The following is a 21,584-nucleotide window of genomic DNA, read 5'->3' as shown; positions in this document are numbered from 1 at the left end:
ACGATATGGTTCATTTTCATTGTGTGAATTAATAGTTCATGGTTATTGCAAAATACAATTGAAAGCATAAAAGTCTTATGATTGTGATTCATAAAGTTCACAAGAAACTTTTCTCAAAATAATTCAAAGCTTATTATTTATGTGTCAAAGGCATCCTTTTGTCAGATTTGGGATATTTGCGTACAATCTTTGTAATCAGAGAATAGCGTATTTACATTGTTCCATACAGTTCAAAACAGTGAAAATATTATTTAAGAAAATAAAATGTATAGGATGTGTTATTAGAAATAAATCAAATAAAGAAACTCACCGGTAAAGTTGTGAAAAACAATCTTTGCATGGAGGAATGTCACTACGATATCTATGCTTACAAGTGAGATACGTTACTGCGATGTATCGGGACTGTTTTTGCTACCTAATACACTTCCTGGATATCAGGAAGTGGTAAGATAAGAGCTAACGCACAGGGTCAGTTATCAGTATCTTCATCTTTTGGCACAACTGAAAAAAGCTGCCCTTGTTTGTCAGACTTCTTATAATATAACAATATCATGCCATTTAGCGGACACTTTTATCCAAAGTGACTTACAGTCATGCATGCATATAAATATGTGTTATGTTTGGGTGGCCCAGGAATCAAACCCACATTCCTGGCGTTGCAAGAGCCATGTTCTACCAACTGAGCCATATGATAGAATTGTTGTTTTCATGAATGGTTCACTGCTGCTGATAGCATCTGCACATGCTAGAAAATATTTAGATTTCACTACTTTATGCCGCATAGAAAAGTTATCCTGTACATTATTGGCGTAAGTACTCCGCCATGGTTACACATTATTATAGGGGAAGTACAGTGGGGAAAAAAAGTATTTAGTCAGCCACCAATTGTGCAAGTTCTCCCACTTAAAAAGATGAGAGGCCTGTAATTTTCATCATAGGTACACGTCAACTATGACAGACAAAATGAGAAAAAAAATCAAGAAAATCACATTGTAGAATTTATTTGCAAATTATGGTGGAAAATAAGTATTTGGTCAATAACAAAAGTTTCTCAATACTTTGTTATATACCCTTTGTTGGCAATGACACAGGTCAAACGTTTTCTGTAAGTCTTCACAAGGTTTTCACACACTGTTGCTGGTATTTTGGCCCATTCCTCCATGCAGATCTCCTCTAGAGCAGTGATGTTTTGGGGCTGTCGCTGGGCAACACGGAATTTCAACTCCCTCCAAAGATTTTCTATGGGGTTGAGATCTGGAGACTGGCTAGGCCACTCCAGGACCTTGAAATGCTTCTTACGAAGCCACTCCTTCGTTGCCCGGGCGGTGTGATTGGGATCATTGTCATGCTGAAAGACCCAGCCACGTTTCATCTTCAATGCCCTTGCTGATGGAAGGAGGTTTTCACTCAAAATCTCACGATACATGGCCCCATTCATTCTTTCCTTTACACGGATCAGTCGTCCTGGTCCCTTTGCAGAAAAACAGCCCCAAAGCATGATGTTTCCACCCCCCATGCTTCACAGTAGGTATGGTGTTCTTTGGATGCAACTCAGCATTCTTTGTCCTCCAAACACGACGAGTTGAGTTTTTACCAAAAAAGTTCTATTTTGGTTTCATCTGACCATATGACATTCTCCCAATCCTCTTCTGGATCATCCAAATGCACTCTAGCAAACTTCAGACGGGCCTGGACATGTACTGGCTTAAGCAGGGGGACACGTCTGGCACTGCAGGATTTGAGTCCCTGGCGGCGTAGTGTGTTACTGATGGTAGGCTTTGTTACTTTGGTCCCAGCTCTCTGCAGGTCATTCACTAGGTGTGGTTCTGGGATTTTGCTCACCGTTCTTGTGATCGTTTTGACCCCACGGGGTGAGATCTTGCGTGGAGCCCCAGATCGAGGGAGATTATCAGTGGTCTTGTATGTCTTCCATTTCCTAATAATTGCTCCCACAGTTGATTTCTTCAAACCAAGCTGCTTACCTATTGCAGATTCAGTCTTCCCAGCCTGGTGCAGGTCTACAATTTTGTTTCTGGTGTCCTTTGACAGCTCTTTGGTCTTGGCCATAGTGGAGTTTGGAGTGTGACTGTTTGAGGTTGTGGACAGGTGTCTTTTATACTGATAACAAGTTCAAACAGGTGCCATTAATACAGGTAACGAGTGGAGGACAGAGGAGCCTCTTAAAGAAGAAGTTACAGGTCTGTGAGAGCCAGAAATCTTGCTTGTTTGTAGGTGACCAAATACTTATTTTCCACCATAATTTGCAAATAAATTCATAAAAAATCCTACAATGTGATTTTCTGGATTTTTTTTCTCTCAATTTGTCTGTCATAGTTGACGTGTACATATGATGAAAATTACAGGCCTCTCTCATCTTTTTAAGTGGGAGAACTTGCACAATTGGTGGCTGACTAAATACTTTTTTTTCCCACTGTACATGTCTCTTATTTCAGTTCCTAAAGCCTAAAGAAATTATGAGTTCAAAGCAGAATGCCAATATAGGGAACTAAGCTGTTATGAGAGAGACCTGAGGTGATTTCCTTTGGCATGAGGTTATGCTGACATTAACATTTTAGTCATTTAGCAGACGCTCTTATCCAGAGTGACTTACAGCTAGTGAGTGCATACATTTTTCATACTGGCCCCCCGTGGGAATCGAACCCACAACCATGGCATGGCTAGCGCCATGCTCTACCAACTGAGCTACAGGAGGCCAATTTAGAGAGGGTTATGACATTCTATTAACTGTTACAGACTGGTGTTACAGACTGGTGTTACAGACTGGTGTTATAGGCTGGTGTTACAGACTGGTGTTACAGACTGGTGTTACAGACTGGTGTTATAGACTGGTGTTACAGACTGGTGTTACAGACTGGTGTTACAGACTGGTGTTACAGACTGGTGTTACAGACTGGTGTTATAGACTGGTGTTACAGACTGGTGTTACAGAATGGTGTTACAGACTGGTGTTACAGACTGGTGTTACAGACTGGTGTTACAGACTGGTGTTATAGACTGGTGTTACAGACTGGTGTTACATACTGGTTTTACAGACTGGTGTTACAGACTGGTGTTATAGACTGGTGTTACAGACTGGTGTTACAGACTGGTGTTACAGACTGTTGTTACAGACTGGTGTTACAGACTGGTGTTACAGACTGGTGTTATAGACTGGTGTTACAGACTGGTGTTACAGACTGGTGTTACAGACTGGTGTTACAGACTGGTGTTACAGACTGGTGTTATAGACTGGTGTTACAGACTGGTGTTACAGACTGCTCTGCATATTATTATAATTATCACTGGCCTTTTCAGAGTTCCTACTCTTCTCGCTCATTGGAAGGTCCCATTCATTCTTCACATCGCCCAGACAGAGCTTCAATCAACACACAGTTCAGTTACATCAACCTTCCAGGGGAGGGCAGTATGATCCTCTGTGAAACATTCATCAGACCACAATACATAGAAGTCCTCCAATCAAACCCACATTCCTGGCGTTGCAAGAGCCATGTTCTACCAACTGAGCCATATGATAGAATTGTTGTTTTCATGAATGGTTCACTACTGCTGATAGCATCTGCACATGCTAATTCTTCCTACAGTGGCCTGGATTCGGCAGGTTAGGGAGGTTATGTATGTTTGTCATATTCTCATGGGGATGTTGCTGTTTTTGGTCCTGGAACTAATTGTTATTTAAAATAACTTTTTTTCCTCCATTGATAGAAATCTCTTAAGACAACAAGAGAAGCCAACCCACAAATCTGTGTAAAGAATCATGAATGTTTTTTAACTCTTTATTACATATTTATCAACTACAGAATCTGTAAACAAATGAATAACAATTTATAACAATTTATATATATTAACTATACTTATACCCATTATAATTCATTTTAATGTACCTTGATGAAGCAATGCATAAAACAGCTCAGAGTAAAGATAAGAAGAGACAAAACTAAAAGATTTACTCACCTATCTGAAGACGATCAGTGATCAGACAGGACAGTACTGTGGAACTCTGTCACAGCGCCAGTGTACAGTATATGAGACTCACACCTTGAATTTCCCTTGAATTACCCAAGAAGGCTGTACATGTCCAGACAGATGCAAATCCAGGGAAATAGAGTGCCACTAAAGCAACAGTGAGACCACGTTATGCTATTGTGACTCTCTGATGTAGTGTATGATTTGCCCAACATTATTTGACCCAAAATAGTCTCGTTTTGACATATTGTAGATTAACCTGGCAACCAGAAATATATCTGAAAGCTAATAGGACCACTATATTCCTTTATTGGTATGTTTTTAAATAGTATACAATATACTTTACTTGTCCATTTACATGGAAATTCATTTTGTGAATTCAACATACAAACAAACATAAACAATACACCATAGTAACACAATATGGAAAACACCGGAAAGCTAATAGTTAGCCTAATGCACACATATTCAGTCCCTGCGGCCTATTGTCCGACCATGCATTGGTACTATATGCAGTAAACCATCATCACCATAATAATCGTCACTACAAACATCATAAAACAAGATTATGCATTCTGTATGGTCTCTTCTCTTGGTGTAAATGTATGGACTTCAGTAGTACATCATACCCTGTGGATTCATTTCTAATATACAGTGCTTTCGGAAAGTATTCAGACCCCTTGACTTTTTTGACATTCTGTTACTTTACAACCTTATTTGAAAATGGATTGAATTGTTTTCCCCCCCTCATCAATCTACACACAATACCAAATACTGGCAAAGTAAAACAAAAACAAAAGAATAACTGAAATATCACATTTACATAAGTATTCAAACCCTTTATTCAGTACTTTGTTGAAGCACCTTTAGCAGCGATTACAGCCTCGAGTCTTCTTGGGAATGACGCTCCAAGCTTGGCACACCTGTATTTGGGGAGTTTCTCCCATTCTTCACTGCAGATCCTCTCAAGCTCTGTCAGGTTGGATGGGGAGCATCGCTGCACAGCTATTTTCAGGTCTCTCCAGAGATGTTCGATCGGGTTCAAGTCCGGGCTCTGGCTGGGCCACTCAAGGACATTCAGAGACTTGTCCTGAAGCCATTCCTGCGTTGTCTTGGATTTGTGCTTAGGGTCGTTGTCCTGTTGGAAGGTGAACCTCGCCCCAGTCTGAGGTCATGAGCGCTCTGGAGCAGGTTTTCATCATGGATCGCTCTGTACTTTCCTCCTTTCATCTTTCCTTCGATCCTGACTAGTCTTCCAGTCCCTGCCGCTGAATTAATTTCTAATATAACTAGTAGGATAGTACATCACACCTGGTGGATTAATTTCTAATATTACTAGTAGGATAGTACATCACACCTGGTGGATTAATTTCTAATATAACTAGTAGGATAGTACATCACACCCTGTGGATTAATTTCTAATATTACTAGTAGGATAGTACATCACACCCTGTGGATTAATTTCTAATATAACTAGTAGGATAGTACATCACACCCTGTGGATTCATTTCTAATATTACTAGTAGGATAGTACATCACACCCTGTGGATTAATTTATAATATTACTAGTAGGATAGTACATCACACCTGGTGGATTAATTTATAATATAACTAGTAGGATAGTACATCAGACATTGTGTAATAACCCTAACCCTCTAATATAACTAGTAGGATAGTTAATCCTCCACCAGGGGGCAGTATGATAATCTGTGAAACAGACCTTCACACAACAGAAAGTAGATCATTCCAAAGAGTTTTAATTTTCTATACAGGCACAGGAGTCTCCCTGGGGAGTCTCCTGTGTTGGGGTCTGATCCTCTGTTGTGTTGGGGCCGGACCCTTTCCCAGTGAGCCAGCTACAGGTCCCAGGTGGGAGACGGAACGTCTTGAACAGGTTGGTCCTGAAGGATTTACAGAGGAAGAAGTAGATGAGAGGGTCCAGACAGACGTTCATGGCTGACATCCACAAGGTGATCTTTTTAGAGATCCGTAAGGTGGCCTTAGTGCAGCTGGTCATTGAGGTAACCTGAAGCTGGGTGTAGGGGACACGTACGGCGTGGTATGGGCCGAAACACACCAGGAAAACCACCAGAACCAAAAACACCCTCACTTTGGTTTTATGCCTCCCCTCGTCATTGCTGCTTCCTGATTTCCTGTATGATTGAACAACTTTTCTCGCTATGCATATGTAACAGAAACAAATAAGAACAAACACCATCCAGAAGATGGCGCTGTTGAATATGACCACGCCTCCGTGAAAACCCTGTCCTGCATCGCTCTTCATTTCCATACAGTATTCATTAGTCTTGTTTGTGGGATCCTGATTGGTCAGGATCATGGTTGGAATGACATTAGTGGCCAACAGCACCACCCAGATGGAAGCAGACAGCACTTTGCCGAAGACCAGGTTCTGACCCAACAACCTGCCACAGGGCCTGACGATCTTGAAGAAGCGGTCCAGACTGATGAGGCCCAGTAGAATGATGCTCATGTACATACAGAGGTAGAAAATAACATCAGAGTAGCGACAGGTAAAGGCCTTCAGAGTCAGAGGAGCACTGGGCAGGATATTGGCTGCTTTGAGAGGGATGGTCAGGGTCATGAGAAGGTCAGACAGTGACCACAAGGTTCTTCAGATACACCATGAAGGTGGACGTTGAGCGAAGTTGCATGCAGACCAAGACTGCTACCCCATTGATGATGAGGGCTGGGATGAACAACAGGAAGTAGAGACTTGATATAGCCATATTTATGGTATCTTCATTAAAGCCACAGTCCAGTGGAGGGGGAAGTGATGCCATTGTGGCTACTAGTTTTGAGGAATCTGCTAATGAGGTTAGCAAGAAAAATGATTAAAATAATCATTAATTTATAGATTAAAGGGGAATCTGCATTGGTACATCCATTTTTGGAATTTTGAATAAATTATATGTAGCCATTGCTTCTTGAAGAATATATTTTAAGAATATAAATGGATCACATGCTTATTTCAACTATCATACCCCAAGAAGAAATTATTGGAAAAGCAACAATCATAGCAAAATATGAACTTAATTCTTATCAAAACATCATTTCACATCCAATTAATGTTATCTGAAATACAAAAATTACCAAAACAGAATGCTATTTTACCAAAATGACAGTTAACCTCAATTCCATATGTCAATAAGCTAACCTATGGAATTGTTTTAAGATGCTCATACCATGGATCATTTAGCTAATTGATTTGGAATTTTAGGACGCCTTTAGGTATAAAAAAATACATAGAAAAGTTATTTGATAAATTATTGAATCTGGCCTTTCCTATTATAGCCCACGCATTGACAGTAAAAAAATTAATCATAAGAAATAAGTTTTTGAAGTGTCTGTCCTATATGTAGGAGATATAAGGAAGTTCAGGAAATATAGTAGTTTTTTTGGACACATATTTAACCCCTTATTTTTGTTAGCACAAAACTACCTCCATACTTCCATTCATTTGCATGGGTTACCTTCCGACGAGTCCCGTGATACTTGTGGGGGTCATAGAGCAAAACGGAGAACATCGTGTTCAAGAGAGTCTCCCCTTTCCACAGGGTGGTTTGTAGCCCAAACGGTTTGGACGCTACAGACAGAAGTTGGCATATCTCAGAGCCGACTAGGTGAAAAATCTGTCGAACACTTAACCCTAATTGCTCCTGTAAGTCGCTCTGGATAAGAGCTTCTAAATGACTAAAATGTAAATGTAACTATTCTAGTAAAACATTGTTAATGTTACTTCAATAGACGTGTATGGATAATTAGCATATTCTGTAAAATGAAAATATGAATTTTTCCTTCATATAATGTGCAGTTCTTTTTCAAAGTACAATCCACATTAGTATTGAAAAGCTAATTTACTATCATTTTTATTATAGTATCATTTAGTTTTCAGAATTTTGAAGAAAATATGAATGTCATATTTATGTGGTAAAAATGACTGCCATGTAGTCCTTTCCTGCAGTCAATGACCAAAAGCGCCCTCTGGGTGGAATGCTATAAATATTTTTCATAATTTTATAATTAATAAAGATTATAAAAAAATAAAACAAGACGAAAATCCGGTGTTTCTATGTCAAACAGTTTTGTCATATTTCAGTCTTCTGTGATGCATATAAAGTCTAATATTGGGATGCAAACTCAAAATTCAAAACATTTAAACTCTATATCTGACATGGTACAGGTGTCTTCTTTTTTTAAAGCCCATAACCATGTGTGTGAGGTGTATATTTTGTTTCAAAGTAGATTTGTTTAAGACTACCAAGAATCTGCAGTAAAATGTTTTAAACGGGCAGTACACAACATTTTGAAATATACTTAAATGTATTAAGAAAATGTATTTAATTCACTTCAAAAAGTGATCGTGAGAGTTGTTGACCAAAATATGTCTTTGTTATCTTTATTTACTTACCCCAGAGACAGCATCTCTGCTAGTGAAACGATGGGAGTGGTAGGGGCTATCGTAGCATGCTTTAAAAAAATTCACAACTTTTCTAAGCCACTTCAAACAAAATGGTATAGCACCCAAAATATCATAACAAGTTGTCCATATAGAATATTGGAGGTCATACAACGGGTGGGTCTAATCCTGGATGCTGATTGGTTAAAACCGCATTCCTGCCGGTGTCGATTCAATAAGTTACCACTGGCTAAGGCTATGATGTTAAAATGCCTATTTACTCTGTTCCATCTCACGGCCCAATCCACTGTCTCATCAGCCCAGCCAGGCAATTTATAAACTTGATCTCCACTGTAAAATTCATTTTAAAATGAAAAGCTGAAATGTCTTGAGTCAATAAGTATTCAACCCCTTTGTTATGGCAAGACTAAATAAGTTCATGAGTAAAAATTTGCTTAACAAGTCACATAAGTTGCATGGACTCATTGCCAAAATCCCAAAGTACCCCTTTAAAAAGTCAAAAAAATTGATATACCAAATACAAATTGCCGCTTTAATGTTTTTTTAAATTAAAAATATAGATTTGACTCCACGATATGGTTCATTTTCATTGTGTGAATTAATAGTTTATGGTTATTGCAAAATACAATTGAAAGAATAAAAGTCTAATGATTGTGATTCATAAAGTTCACAAGAAACTTTTCTCAAAATAATTCAAAGCTTATTATTTCTGTGTCAAAGGCATCCTTTTGTCAGATTTGGGATATTTGCGTACAATCTTTGTAATCAGAGAATAGCGTATTTACATTGTTCCATACAGTTCCATACAGTGAAAATATTATTTAAGAAAATAAAATGTATAGGATGTGTTATTAGAAATAAATAAAGTAAAGAAACTCACCGGTAAAGTTGTGAAAAACAATCTTTGCATGGAGGAATGTCACTACGATATCTATGCTTACAAGTGAGATACATTACTGCGATGTATCGGGACTGTTTTTGCTACGTCACCTAATACACTTCCTGGATATCAGGAAGTGGTAAGATAAGAGCTAACGCACAGGGTCAGTTATCAGTATCTTCATCTTTTGCACAACTGAAAAAAGCTGCCCTTGTTTGTCAGACTTCTTATAATATAACAATATCATAACATTCAGCGGACACTTTTATCCAAAGTGACTTACAGTCATGCATGCATATAAATATGTGTTATGTTTGTGTGGCCCAGGAATCAAACCCACATTCCTGGCATTGCAAGAGCCATGTTCTACCAACTGAGCCATATGATAGAATTGTTGTTTTCATGAATGGTTCACTGCTGCTGATAGCATCTGCACATGCTAGAAAATATTTAGATTTCACTACTTTATGCCGCATAGAAAAGTTATCCTGTACATTATTGGCGTAAGTACTCCGCCATGGTTACACATAATTATAGGGGAAGTACAGTGGGGAAAAAAAGTATTTAGTCAGCCACCAATTGTGCAAGTTCTCCAATTTAAAAAGATGAGAGGCCTGTAATTTTCATCATAGGTACACGTCAACTATGACAGACAAAATGAGAAAAAAAAATCAAGAAAATCACATTGTAGGATTTTTTATGAATTTATTTGCAAATTATGGTGGAAAATAAGTATTTGGTCAATAACAAAATTTTCTAAATACTTTGTTATATACCCTTTGTTGGCAATGACACAGGTCAAACGTTTTCTGTAAGTCTTCACAAGGTTTTCACACACTGTTGCTGGTATTTTGGCCCATTCCTCCATGCAGATCTCCTCTAGAGCAGTGATGTTTTGGGGCTGTCGCTGGGCAACACAGACTTTCAACTCCCTCCAAAGATTTTCTATGGGGTTGAGATCTGGAGACTGGCTAGGCCACTCCAGGACCTTGAAATGCTTCTTACGAAGCCACTCCTTCGTTGCCCGGGCGGTGTGTTTGGGATCATTGTCATGCTGAAAGACCCAGCCATGTTTCATCTTCAATGCCCTTGCTGATGGAAGGAGGTTTTCACTCAAAATCTCACGATACATGGCCCCATTCATTCTTTCCTTTACACGGATCAGTCGTCCTGGTCCCTTTGCAGAAAAACAGCCCCAAAGCATGATGTTTCCACCCCCATGCTTCACAGTAGGTATGGTGTTCTTTGGATGCAACTCAGCATTCTTTGTCCTCCAAACACGACGAGTTGAGTTTTTACCAAAAAGTTCTATTTTGGTTTCATCTGACCATATGACATTCTCCCAATCCTCTTCTGGATCATCCAAATGCACTCTAGCAAACTTCAGACGGGCCTGGACATGTACTGGCTTAAGCAGGGGGACACGTCTGCCACTGCAGGATTTGAGTCCCTGAAGGCGTAGTGTGTTACTGATGGTAGGCTTTGTTACTTTGGTCCCAGCTCTCTGCAGGTCATTCACTAGGTCCCCCCGTGTGGTTCTGGGATTTTTGCTCACCGTTCTTGTGATCATTTTGACCCCACGGGGTGAGATCTTGCGTGGAGCCCCAGATCGAGGGAGATTATCAGTGGTCTTGTATGTCTTCCATTTCCTAATAATTGCTCCCACAGTTGATTTCTTCAAACCAAGCTGCTTACCTATTACATGTTCAGTCTTCCCAGCCTGGTGCAGGTCTACAATTTTGTTTCTGGTGTCCTTTGACAGCTCTTTGGTCTTGGCCATAGTGGAGTTTGGAGTGTGACTGTTTGAGGTTGTGGACAGGTGTCTTTTATACTGATAACAAGTTCAAACAGGTGCCATTGATACAGGTAACGAGTGGAGGACAGAGGAGCCTCTTAAAGAAGACGTTACAGGTCTGTGAGAGCCAGAAAACTTTTGTTATTGACCAAATACTTATTTCCACCATAATTTGCAAATAAATTCATAAAAAATCCTACAATTTGATTTTCTGGATTTTTTCCCCCTCATTTTGTCTGTCATAGTTGACGTGTACCTATGATGAAAATTACAGGCCTCTCTCATTTTTTTAAGTGGGAGAACTTGCACAATTGGTGGCTGACTAAATACTTTTTTTCCCCACTGTACATGTCTCTTATTTCAGTTCCTAAAGCCAAAAGAAATTATGAGTTCAAAGCAGAATGCCAATATAGGGCACTAAGCTGTTATGAGAGAGACCTGAGGTGATTTCCTTTGGCATGAGGTTATGGTGACATTTAAGTCATTTAGCAGACACTCTTATCCAGAGTGACTTACAGTTAGTGAGTGCATACATTTTTCATACCGGCCCCCCGTGGAAATCTAACCCACAACCCTTGCATTGCTAGCGCCATGCTCTACCAACTGAGCTACAGGAGGCCAATTCAGAGAGGGTTATGACATTCTATTAACTGATACAGAATGGTGTTACAGACTGGTTTTACAGACTGGTGTTACAGACTGGTGTTACAGACTGGTGTTATAGACTGGTGTTACAGACTGGTGTTATAGACTGGTGTTACAGACTGGTGTTACAGACTGGTGTTATAGACTGGTGTTATAGACTGGTGTTACAGACTGGTGTTACAGACTGGTGTTACAGACTGGTGTTACAGACTGATGTTATAGACTGGTGTTACAGACTGGTGTTATAGACTGGTGTTATAGACTGGTGTTATAGACTGGTGTTATAGACTGGTGTTATAGACTGGTGTTACAGACTGGTGTTACAGACTGGTGTTATAGACTGGTGTTACAGACTGGTGTTATAGACTGGTGTTATAGACTGGTGTTACAGACTGGTGTTATAGACTGGTGTTATAGACTGGTGTTACAGACTGGTGTTACAGACTGGTGTTACAGACTGGTGTTATAGACTGGTGTTATAGACTGGTGTTACAGACTGGTGTTACAGACTGGTGTTACAGACTGGTGTTACAGACTGGTGTTACAGACTGGTGTTATAGACTGGTGTTATAGACTGGTGTTACAGACTGGTGTTACAGACTGGTGTTATAGACTGGTGTTACAGACTGGTGTTACAGACTGCTCTGCATATTATTCTTCACATCGCCCAGACAGAGCTTCAATCAACACACAGTTCAGTTCCGTCAACCTTCCAGGAGAGGGCAGTATGATCCTCTGTGAAACATTCATCAGACCACAATACATAGAAGTCCTCCAATCAAACCCACATTCCTGGCGTTGCAAGAGCCATGTTCTACCAACAGAGCCATATGATATAATTGTTGTTTTCATGAATGGTTCACTGCTGCTGATAGCATCTGCACATGCTAATTCTTCCTAAAGTGGCCTGGATTCGGCAGGTTAGGGAGGTTATGTATGTTTGTCATATTCTCATGGGGATGTTGCTGTCTTTGGTCCTGGAACTAATTGTTATTTAAAACAACTTTTTTTCCTCCATTGATAGAAATCTCTTAAGACAACAAGAGAAGCCAACCCACAAATCTGTGAAAAGAATCATACATGTTTTATAACTCTTTATTACATATTTAGAAACTATAGAATCTGTAAACAAATGAATAACAATTTATAACAATTTATATATATTAACTATACTTATACCCATTATAATTCATTTAATGTACCTTGATGAAGCAATGCATAAAACAGCTCAGAGTAAAGATAAGAAGAGACAAAACTAAAAGATTTACTCACCTATCTGAAGACGATCAGTGATCAGACAGGACAGTACTGTGGAACTCTGTCACAGCGCCAGTGTACAGTATATGAGACTCACACCTTGAATTTCCCTTGAATTATCCAAGAAGGCTGTACATGTCCAGACAGATGCAAATCCAGGGAAATAGAGTGCTACTAATGCAACAGTGAGACCAGGTTATGCTATTGTGACTCTCTGATGTAGTGTATGATTTGCCCAACATTATTTGACCCAATATAGTCTAGTTTTGACATATTGTAGATGAACTTGGCAACCAGAAATATATCTGAAATCTAATAGGACCACTATATTCCTTTATTGGTATGTTTTTAAATAGTATACAATATTCTTTACTTGTCCATTTACATGGAAATTCATTTTGTGAATTCAACATACAAACAAACATAAACAATACACCATAGTAACACAATATGGAAAACACCGGAAAGCTAATAGTTAGCCTAATGCACACATATTCAGTCCCTGCGGCCTATTGTCCGACCATGCATTGGTACTATATGCAGTAAACCATCATCACCATAATCATCGTCACTACAAACATCATAAAACAAGATTATGCATTCTGTATGGTCTCTTCTCTTGGTGTAAATGTATGGACTTCAGTAGTACATCATACCCTGTGGATTCATTTCTAATATACAGTTCTTTCGGAAAGTATTCAGACCCCTTGACTTTTTTGACATTCTGTTACTTTACAACCTTATTTGAAAATGGATTGAATTGTTTTTCCCCCCTCATCAATCTACACACAATACCAAATACTGGCAAAGTAAAACAAAAACAAAAGAATAACTGAAATATTACATTTACATAAGTATTCAAACCCTTTATTCAGTACTTTGTTGAAGCACCTTTAGCAGCGATTACAGCCTCGAGTCTTCTTGGGAATGACGCTACAAGCTTGGCACACCTGTATTTGGGGAGTTTCTCCCATTCTTCACTGCAGATCCTCTCAAGCTCTGTCAGGTTGGATGGGGAGCATCGCTGCACAGCTATTTTCAGGTCTCTCCAGAGATGTTCGATCGGGTTCAAGTCCGGGCTCTGGCTGGGCCACTCAAGGACATTCAGAGACTTGTCCTGAAGCCACTCCTGCGTTGTCTTGGATGTGTGTGCTTAGGGTCGTTGTCCTGTTGGAAGGTGAACCTCGCCCCATTCTGAGGTCCGGAGCGCTCTGGAGCAGGTTTTCATCAAGGATCGATCTGTACTTTGCTCTGTTCATCTTTCCTTCGATCCTGACCAGTCTCCCAGTCCCTGATGCTGAACCCCCCCAGCATGACGCTGCCACCATCATGCTTCACCGTGGGAGAGTGCCAGGTTTCCTCCAGCCGTCACGCTTGGCATTCAGGCCAAAGAGTTCAAACTTGGTTTCATCAGACCAGAGAATTGTGTTTCTCATGGTCGGAGTCCTTTAGGTGCCTTTTGGCAAACTCCAAGTGGGCTGTCATGTGCCTTTTACTGAGGAGTGGCTTCCGTCTGGCCACTCTACCGTAAAGGCCTGATTGGTGGAGTGCTGCAGAGATGGTCGTCCTTCTCGAAGGTTCTCTCATCTTGATAGAATAATTATTAATGTCTAATTATTACACCCTGAAACTGTGTGAAATGTGTTAGAATGTGTGAGTGTAGGACCAGTAAAGACTATGACATTGAGCTACTATTTAGCAATGTGAGTAAGAGTTAGACCAGACAACAAAGGACAAGGAGAGCTGTCCTACAGACAACTGAGAAACCAAGATAAAGGGGCCTCCCAGTTTAGGGAGGAGAGAGACTGTTAGGCTTTTTAAGGAGTATGCAGGATATTGTGAGGACGGCGATAACTAAGGAATGCATGTGTGTGTGTGTGTGTATGTGTGTGTGTGTGTATGTATGTGTGTGTGTGTGTGTGTATGTGTGTGTGTGTGTGTGTGTGTGTATGTATGTGTTTGTGTATGTATGTGTGTGTGAAAACTACAGCCCGCCTAAAGTGGGGAGGGATTTTTGTATGACGTGTGAGTATAAAAGATGGACTCTGAAATTGTGATGGCAGAATTCTCAATGAATATATCTCTGACTATGCAGACCGGGACTCTGTCCGTTTCTTAAATCCAAAATACTTACAACCTTTTGGGAGACGCACAGAGACACTGAAATAGTTTGTTAAATAATTCACATAACACATCTCCACAGAGGAACTCTGGAGCTCTGTCAGAGTGACCATCGGGTTCTTGGTCACCTCCCTGACCAAGGCCCTTCTCCCCCGATTGCTCAGTTTGGCCTTGTGGATAGCTCCAGAAAGAGTGTTGGTGGTTCCAAACGTCTTCCATTTAAGAACGATGGAAGCCATTGGGTTCTTGGGGACCTTCAATGCTGCAGAAATGTTTTGGTACCCTTCCCCAGATCTGTGCCTTGACACAATTCTGTCTTGGAGCTCTATGGACAATTCCTTCGACATCATGGCTTGGTTTTTGCTCTGACATTCACTGTCAACTGTGGAACCTTATATAGACAGGTGTTTGCCTTTCCAAATCATGTCCAATCAATTTAATTTACCACAGGTGAACTCCAATCAAGTTGTAGAAACATCTCAAGGATGATCAATGGAAACAGGATGCACCTGAGCTCAATTTTGAGTCTCATAACAAAGGGTCTGAATACTTATGTAAATAAGGTATTTCTGTTTTTTGTTTTATTTGATAAATTAGCAAAAAGTTATAAAAACCTGTTTTTAAATCATCATTATGGGGTATTGTGTGTAGATTTATGCTGAAAAAAATATATTTAATCAATTTTAGAATAAGGCTTTAATGTAACAAACAAAAAGTAAAGTGGTCTGAATACTTTCCGACTGCACTGTAACTAGTAGGATAGTACATCACACCCTGTGGATTAATTTCTAATATAACTAGTAGGATAGTACATCACACCTGGTGGATTAATTTCTAATATTACTAGTAGGATAGTACATCACACCCTGTGGATTAATTTCTAATATAACTAGTAGGATAGTACATCACACCTGGTGGATTAATTTCTAATATTACTAGTAGGATAGTACATCACCCCCTTTGGATTAATTTCTAATATAACTAGTAGGATACTACATCACACCCTGTGGATTCATTTCTAATATTACTAGTAGGATAGTACATCACACCTGGTGGATTAATTTATAATATGACCAGTAGGATAGTACATCAGACATTGTGTAATAACCCTAACCCTCTAATATAACTAGTAGGATAGTTAACCCTCCACCAGGGGGCAGTATGATAATCTGTGAAACTGAACCTCACACAGCATAAAGTAGATCATTCCGAAGAGTTTACATTTTCTATACAGGCACAGGAGTCTCCCTGGGGAGTCTCCTGTGTTGGGGTCTGATCCTCTGTTGTGTTGGGGCTGGACCCTTTCCCAGTGAGCCAGCTACAGGTCCCAGGTGGGAGACGGAACGTCTTGAACAGGTTGGTCCTGAAGGATTTACAGAGGAAGAAGTAGATGAGAGGGTCCAGACAGACGTTCATGGCTGACATCCACAAGGTGATCTTTTTAGAGATCCGTAAGGTGGCCTTAGTGCAGCTGGTCGTTGAGGTAACCTGAAGCCGGGTGTAAGGGATACGTACGGCGTGGTATGGGCCGAAACACACCAGGAAAACCACCAGAACCAAAAACACCCTCACTTTGGTTTTATGCCTCCCCTCGTCATTGCTGCTTCCTGATTTCCTGTATGATTGAACAACTTTTCTCGCTATGCATATGTAACAGAAACAAATAAGAACAAACACCATCCAGAAGATCGCGCTGTTGAATAAGACCACGCCTCTGTGAAAAGCCTGTCCTGCATCGCTCTTCATTTTCATACAGTGTTCATTAGTTTTATTTGTGGGAACCTGATTGGTCAGGATCATGGTTGGAATGACATTAGTGGCCAACAGCACCACCCAGATGGAAGCAGACAGCACTTTGCCGAAGACCAGGTTCTGACCCAACAACCTGCCACAGGGCCTGACGATCTTGAAGAAGCGGTCCAGACTGATGAGGCCCAGTAGAATGATGCTCATGTACATACAGAGGTAGAAAATAACATCAGAGTAGCGACAGGTAAAGGCCTTCAGAGTCAGAGGAGCACTGGGCAGGATAGTGGCTGCTTTGAGAGGGATGGTCAGGGTCATGAGAAGGTCAGTGACCACAAGGTTCTTCAGATACACCATGAAGGTGGACGTTGAGCGAAGTTGCATGCAGACCAAGACTGCTACCCCATTGATGATGAGGGCTGGGATGAACAACAGGAAGTAGAGACTTGATATAGCCATATTTATGGTATCTTCATTATAACCACAGTCCAGTGGAGGGGGAAGTGATGCCATTTTGGCTACTAGTTTTGAGGAATCTGCAAATGAGGTTAGCAAGAAAAATGATTAAAATAATAATTAATTTATAGATTAAAGGGGAAATCTGCATTGGTACATCCATTTTTGGAATTTTGAATAAATGATATGTAGCCATTGCTTCTTGAAGAATATAATTTAAGAATATAAATGGATCATGTGCTCATTTCAACTATCATACCCCAAGAAGAAATAATTGGAAAAGCAACAATCATAGCAAAATATCAACTTAATTCTTATCAAAACATCATTACACATCCAATTAATGTTATCTGAAATGACAAAATTACCAAAACAGACTGCTATTTTACCAAAATGACCGTTAACCTCAATTCCATATGTTAATAATCTAACATATGGAATTGTTTTAAGATGGTCATACCATGGATCATTTAGCTATTTGATTTGGAATTTTAGGATGCCTTTAGGTATAAAAAAATACATAGAAAAGTTATTTGATAAAATATTGAATCTGGCCTTTCCTATTATAGCCCACGCATTGAATAACACATTCATAAATGTAAAAAAAGACAGTAAAAAAAATTAATCATAAGAAATAAGGTTTTGAAGTGTCTGTCCTATATGTAGGAAGTTTAGGAAATATTGTAGTTTTTTTGGACACATATTTAACCCCTTATTTTTGTTAGCACAAAACTACCTCCATACTTCCATTCATTTGCATGGGTTACCTTCCGACGAGTCCCGTGATACTTGTGGGTGTCATAGAGCAAAACGGAGAACATCGTGTTCAAGAGAGTCTACCCTTTCCACAGGGTGGTTTGTAGCCCAAACGGTTTGGACGCTACAGACAGAAGTTGGCATATCTCAGAGCCGACTAGGTGAAAAATCTGTCGAACACTTAACCCTAATTGCTCCTGTAAGTCGCTCTGGATAAGAGCTTCTAAATGACTAAAATGTAAATGTAACTATTCTAGTAAAACATTGTTAATGTTACTTCAATAGACGTGTATGGATAATTAGCATATTCTGTAAAATGAAAATATGAATTTTTCCTTCATATAATGTGCAGTTCTTTTTCAAAGTACAATCCACATTAGTATTAAAAAGCTAATTTACTGTCATTTTTATTATAGTATCATTTAGTTTTCAGAATTTTGAAGAAAATATGAATGTCATTTTTATGTGGTAAAAATGACTGCCATGTAGTCCTTTCCTGCAGTCAATGACCAAAAGCGCCCTCTGGGTGGAATGCTATTAATATTTTTCATAATTTTATAATTAATAAAGATTATAAAAAATAAAACAAGACGAAAATCCGGTGTTTCTATGTCGAACAGTTTTGTCATATTTCAGTCTTCTGTGATGCATATAAAGTCTAATATTGGGATGCAAACTCAAAATTCAAAACATTTAAACTCTATATCTGACATGGTACAGGTGTCTTCTTTTTTTAAAGCCCATAACCATGTGTGTGAGGTGTATATTTTGTTTCAAAGTAGATTTGTTTAAGACTACCAAGAATCTGCAGTAAAATGTTTTAAACGGGCAGTACACAACATTTTGAAATATACTTAAATGTATTAAGAAAATGTCATTTAATTCACTTCAAAAAGTGATCGTGAGAGTTGTTGACCAAAATATGTCTTTGTTATCTTTATTTACTTACCCCACAGACAGCATATCTGCTAGTGAAACGATGGGAGTGGTAGGGGCTATCGCAGCATGCTTTTAAAAAATGCACAACTTTTCTAAGCCACTTCAAACAAAATGGTATAGCACCCAAAATATCATAACAAGTTGTCCATATAGAATATTGGAGGTCATACAACGGGTGGGTCTAATCCTGGATGCTGATTGGTTAAAACCGCATTCCTGCTGGTGTCTATTCCATATGTTACCACTGGCTAAGGCTATGATGTTGAAATGCCTATTTACTCTGTTCCATCTCACGGCGCAATCCACTGTCTCATCTGCCCAGCCGTGCAATTTATAAACTTGATCTACACTGTAAAAAGCATTTAAAAATGAAAAGCTGAAATGTCTTGAGTCAATAAGTATTCAACCCCTTTGTTATGGCAAGCCTAAATAAGTTCATGAGTAAAAATTTGCTTAACAAGTCACATAAGTTGCATGGACTCATTGCCAAAATCCCAAAGTACCCCTTTAAAAAGTCCAAAAATTTGATATACCAAACACTAAATTGCCCCTTTAATGTTTTTTTAAAATTTAAAATATAAATTTGACACCACGATATGGTTCATTTTCATTGTGTGAATTAATAGTTTATGGTTATTGCAAAATACAATTGAAAGCATAAAAGTCTTATGATTGTGATTCATAAAGTTCACAAGAAACTTTTCTCAAAATAATTCAAAGCTTATTATTTCTGTGTCAAAGGCATCCTTTTGTCAGATTTGGGATATCTGCGTACAATCTTTGTAATCAGAGAACAGCGTATTTACATTGTTCCATACAGTTCAAAACAGTGAAAATATTATTTAAGAAAATAAAATGTATAGGATGTGTTATTAGAAATAAATAAAATAAAGAAACTCACCGGTAAAGTTGTGAAAAACAATCTTTGCATGGAGGAATGTCACTACGATATCTATGCTTACAAGTGAGATACGTTACTGCGATGTATCGGGACAGTTTTTGCTACGTCACCTAATACACTTCCTGGATATCAGGAAGTGGTAAGATAAGAGCTAACGCACAGGGTCAGTTATCAGTATCTTCATCTTTTGGCACAACTGAAAAAAGCTGCCCTTGTTTGTCAGACTTCTTATAATATAACAATATCATGCCATTTAGCGGACACTTTTATCCAAAGTGACTTACAGTCATGCATGCATATAAATATGTGTTATGTTTGGGTGGCCCAGGAATCAAACCCACATTCCTGGCGTTGCAAGAGCCATGTTCTACCAACTGAGCCATATGATAGAATTGTTGTTTTCATTAATGGTTCACTGCTGCTGATAGCATCTGCACATGCTAGAAAATATTTAGATTTCACTACTTTATGCTGCATAGAAAAGTTATCCTGTACATTATTGGCGTAAGTACTCCGCCATGGTTATACATAATTATAGGGGAAGTACAGTGGGGAAAAAAAGTATTTAGTCAGCCACCAATTGTGCAAGTTCTCCCACTTAAAAAGATGAGAGGCCTGTAATTTTCATCATAGGTACACGTCAACTATGACAGACAAAATGAGAAAAAAAATTCAAGAAAATCACATTGTAGGATTTTTTATGAATTTATTTGCAAATTATGGTGGAAAATAAGTATTTGGTCAACAACAAAAGTTTCTCAATACTTTGTTATATACCCTTTGTTGGCAATGACACAGGTCAAACGTTTTCTGTAAGTCTTCACAAGGTTTTCACACACTGTTGCTGGTATTTTGGCCCATTCCTCCATGCAGATCTCCTGTAGAGCAGTGATGTTTTGGGGCTGTCGCTGGGCAACACGGACTTTCAACTCCCTCCAAAGATTTTCTATGGGGTTGAGATCTGGAGACTGGCTAGGCCACTCCAGGACCTTGAAATGCTTCTTACGAAGCCACTCCTTCGTTGCCCGGGCGGTGTGATTGGGATCATTGTCATGCTGAAAGACCCAGCCACGTTTCATCTTCAATGCCCTTGCTGATGGAAGGAGGTTTTCACTTAAAATCTCACGATACATGACCCCATTCATTCTTTCCTTTACACGGATCAGTCGTCCTGGTCCCTTTTCAGAAAAACTGCCCAAAAGCATGATGTTTCCACCCCCATGCTTCACAGTAGGTATGGTGTTCTTTGGATGCAACTCAGCATTCTTTGTCCTCCAAACACGACGAGTTGAGTTTTTACCAAAAAGTTCTATTTTGGTTTCATCTGACCATATGACATTCTCCCAATCCTCTTCTGGATCATCCAAATGCACTCTAGCAAACTTCAGACGGGCCTGGACATGTACTGGCTTAAGCAGGGGGACACGTCTTGCACTGCAGGATTTGAGTCCCTGGCGGCGTAGTGTGTTACTGATGGTAGGCTTTGTTACTTTGGTCCCAGCTCTCTGCAGGTCATTCACTAGGTCCCCCCGTGTGGTTCTGGGATTTTTTCTCACCGTTCTTGTGATCGTTTTGACCCCACGGGGTGAGATCTTGCGTGGAGCCCCAGATCGAGGGAGATTATCAGTGGTCTTGTATGTCTTCCATTTCCTAATAATTGCTCCCA

The 21,584-nt window shown here is 39.4% G+C and overlaps 1 protein-coding gene, 1 non-coding gene and 1 pseudogene across 2 annotated transcripts; all 3 read right to left on the bottom strand.

The window, feature by feature from the left end:
- Nucleotides 1-2,639: 2,639 nt before the first annotated feature.
- Nucleotides 2,640-2,715, bottom strand: trnaa-agc. Its single transcript has one exon. It is a non-coding gene; the product is annotated as a tRNA-Ala (tRNA).
- A 3,025-nt stretch (nt 2,716-5,740) lies between these two features.
- Nucleotides 5,741-6,731, bottom strand: LOC121566978 (annotated as a pseudogene).
- A 9,592-nt stretch (nt 6,732-16,323) lies between these two features.
- LOC123483474 (P2Y purinoceptor 13-like) lies at nt 16,324-17,325 on the bottom strand. The gene has a single exon (XM_045213623.1). It carries the CDS (start codon nt 17,323-17,325, stop codon nt 16,324-16,326), a length of 1,002 nt encoding a protein of 333 aa, XP_045069558.1.
- Between the last annotated feature and the right edge of the window lie 4,259 nt (nt 17,326-21,584).

This window comes from Coregonus clupeaformis, unplaced genomic scaffold (assembly GCF_020615455.1).
Source record: "Coregonus clupeaformis isolate EN_2021a unplaced genomic scaffold, ASM2061545v1 scaf0131, whole genome shotgun sequence".
Classification (NCBI taxonomy): domain Eukaryota; kingdom Metazoa; phylum Chordata; class Actinopteri; order Salmoniformes; family Salmonidae; genus Coregonus; species Coregonus clupeaformis.
The sequence above is the reverse complement of the archived record's forward strand: the minus strand, read 5'-3'. Positions and strand labels throughout refer to the sequence as shown.

Coding starts and splice junctions, on each gene's coding strand:
- LOC123483474 (XM_045213623.1), bottom strand. CDS start 17,325: ATGGCTATATCAAGTCTCTACTTCCTGTTGTTCATCCCAGCCCTCATC.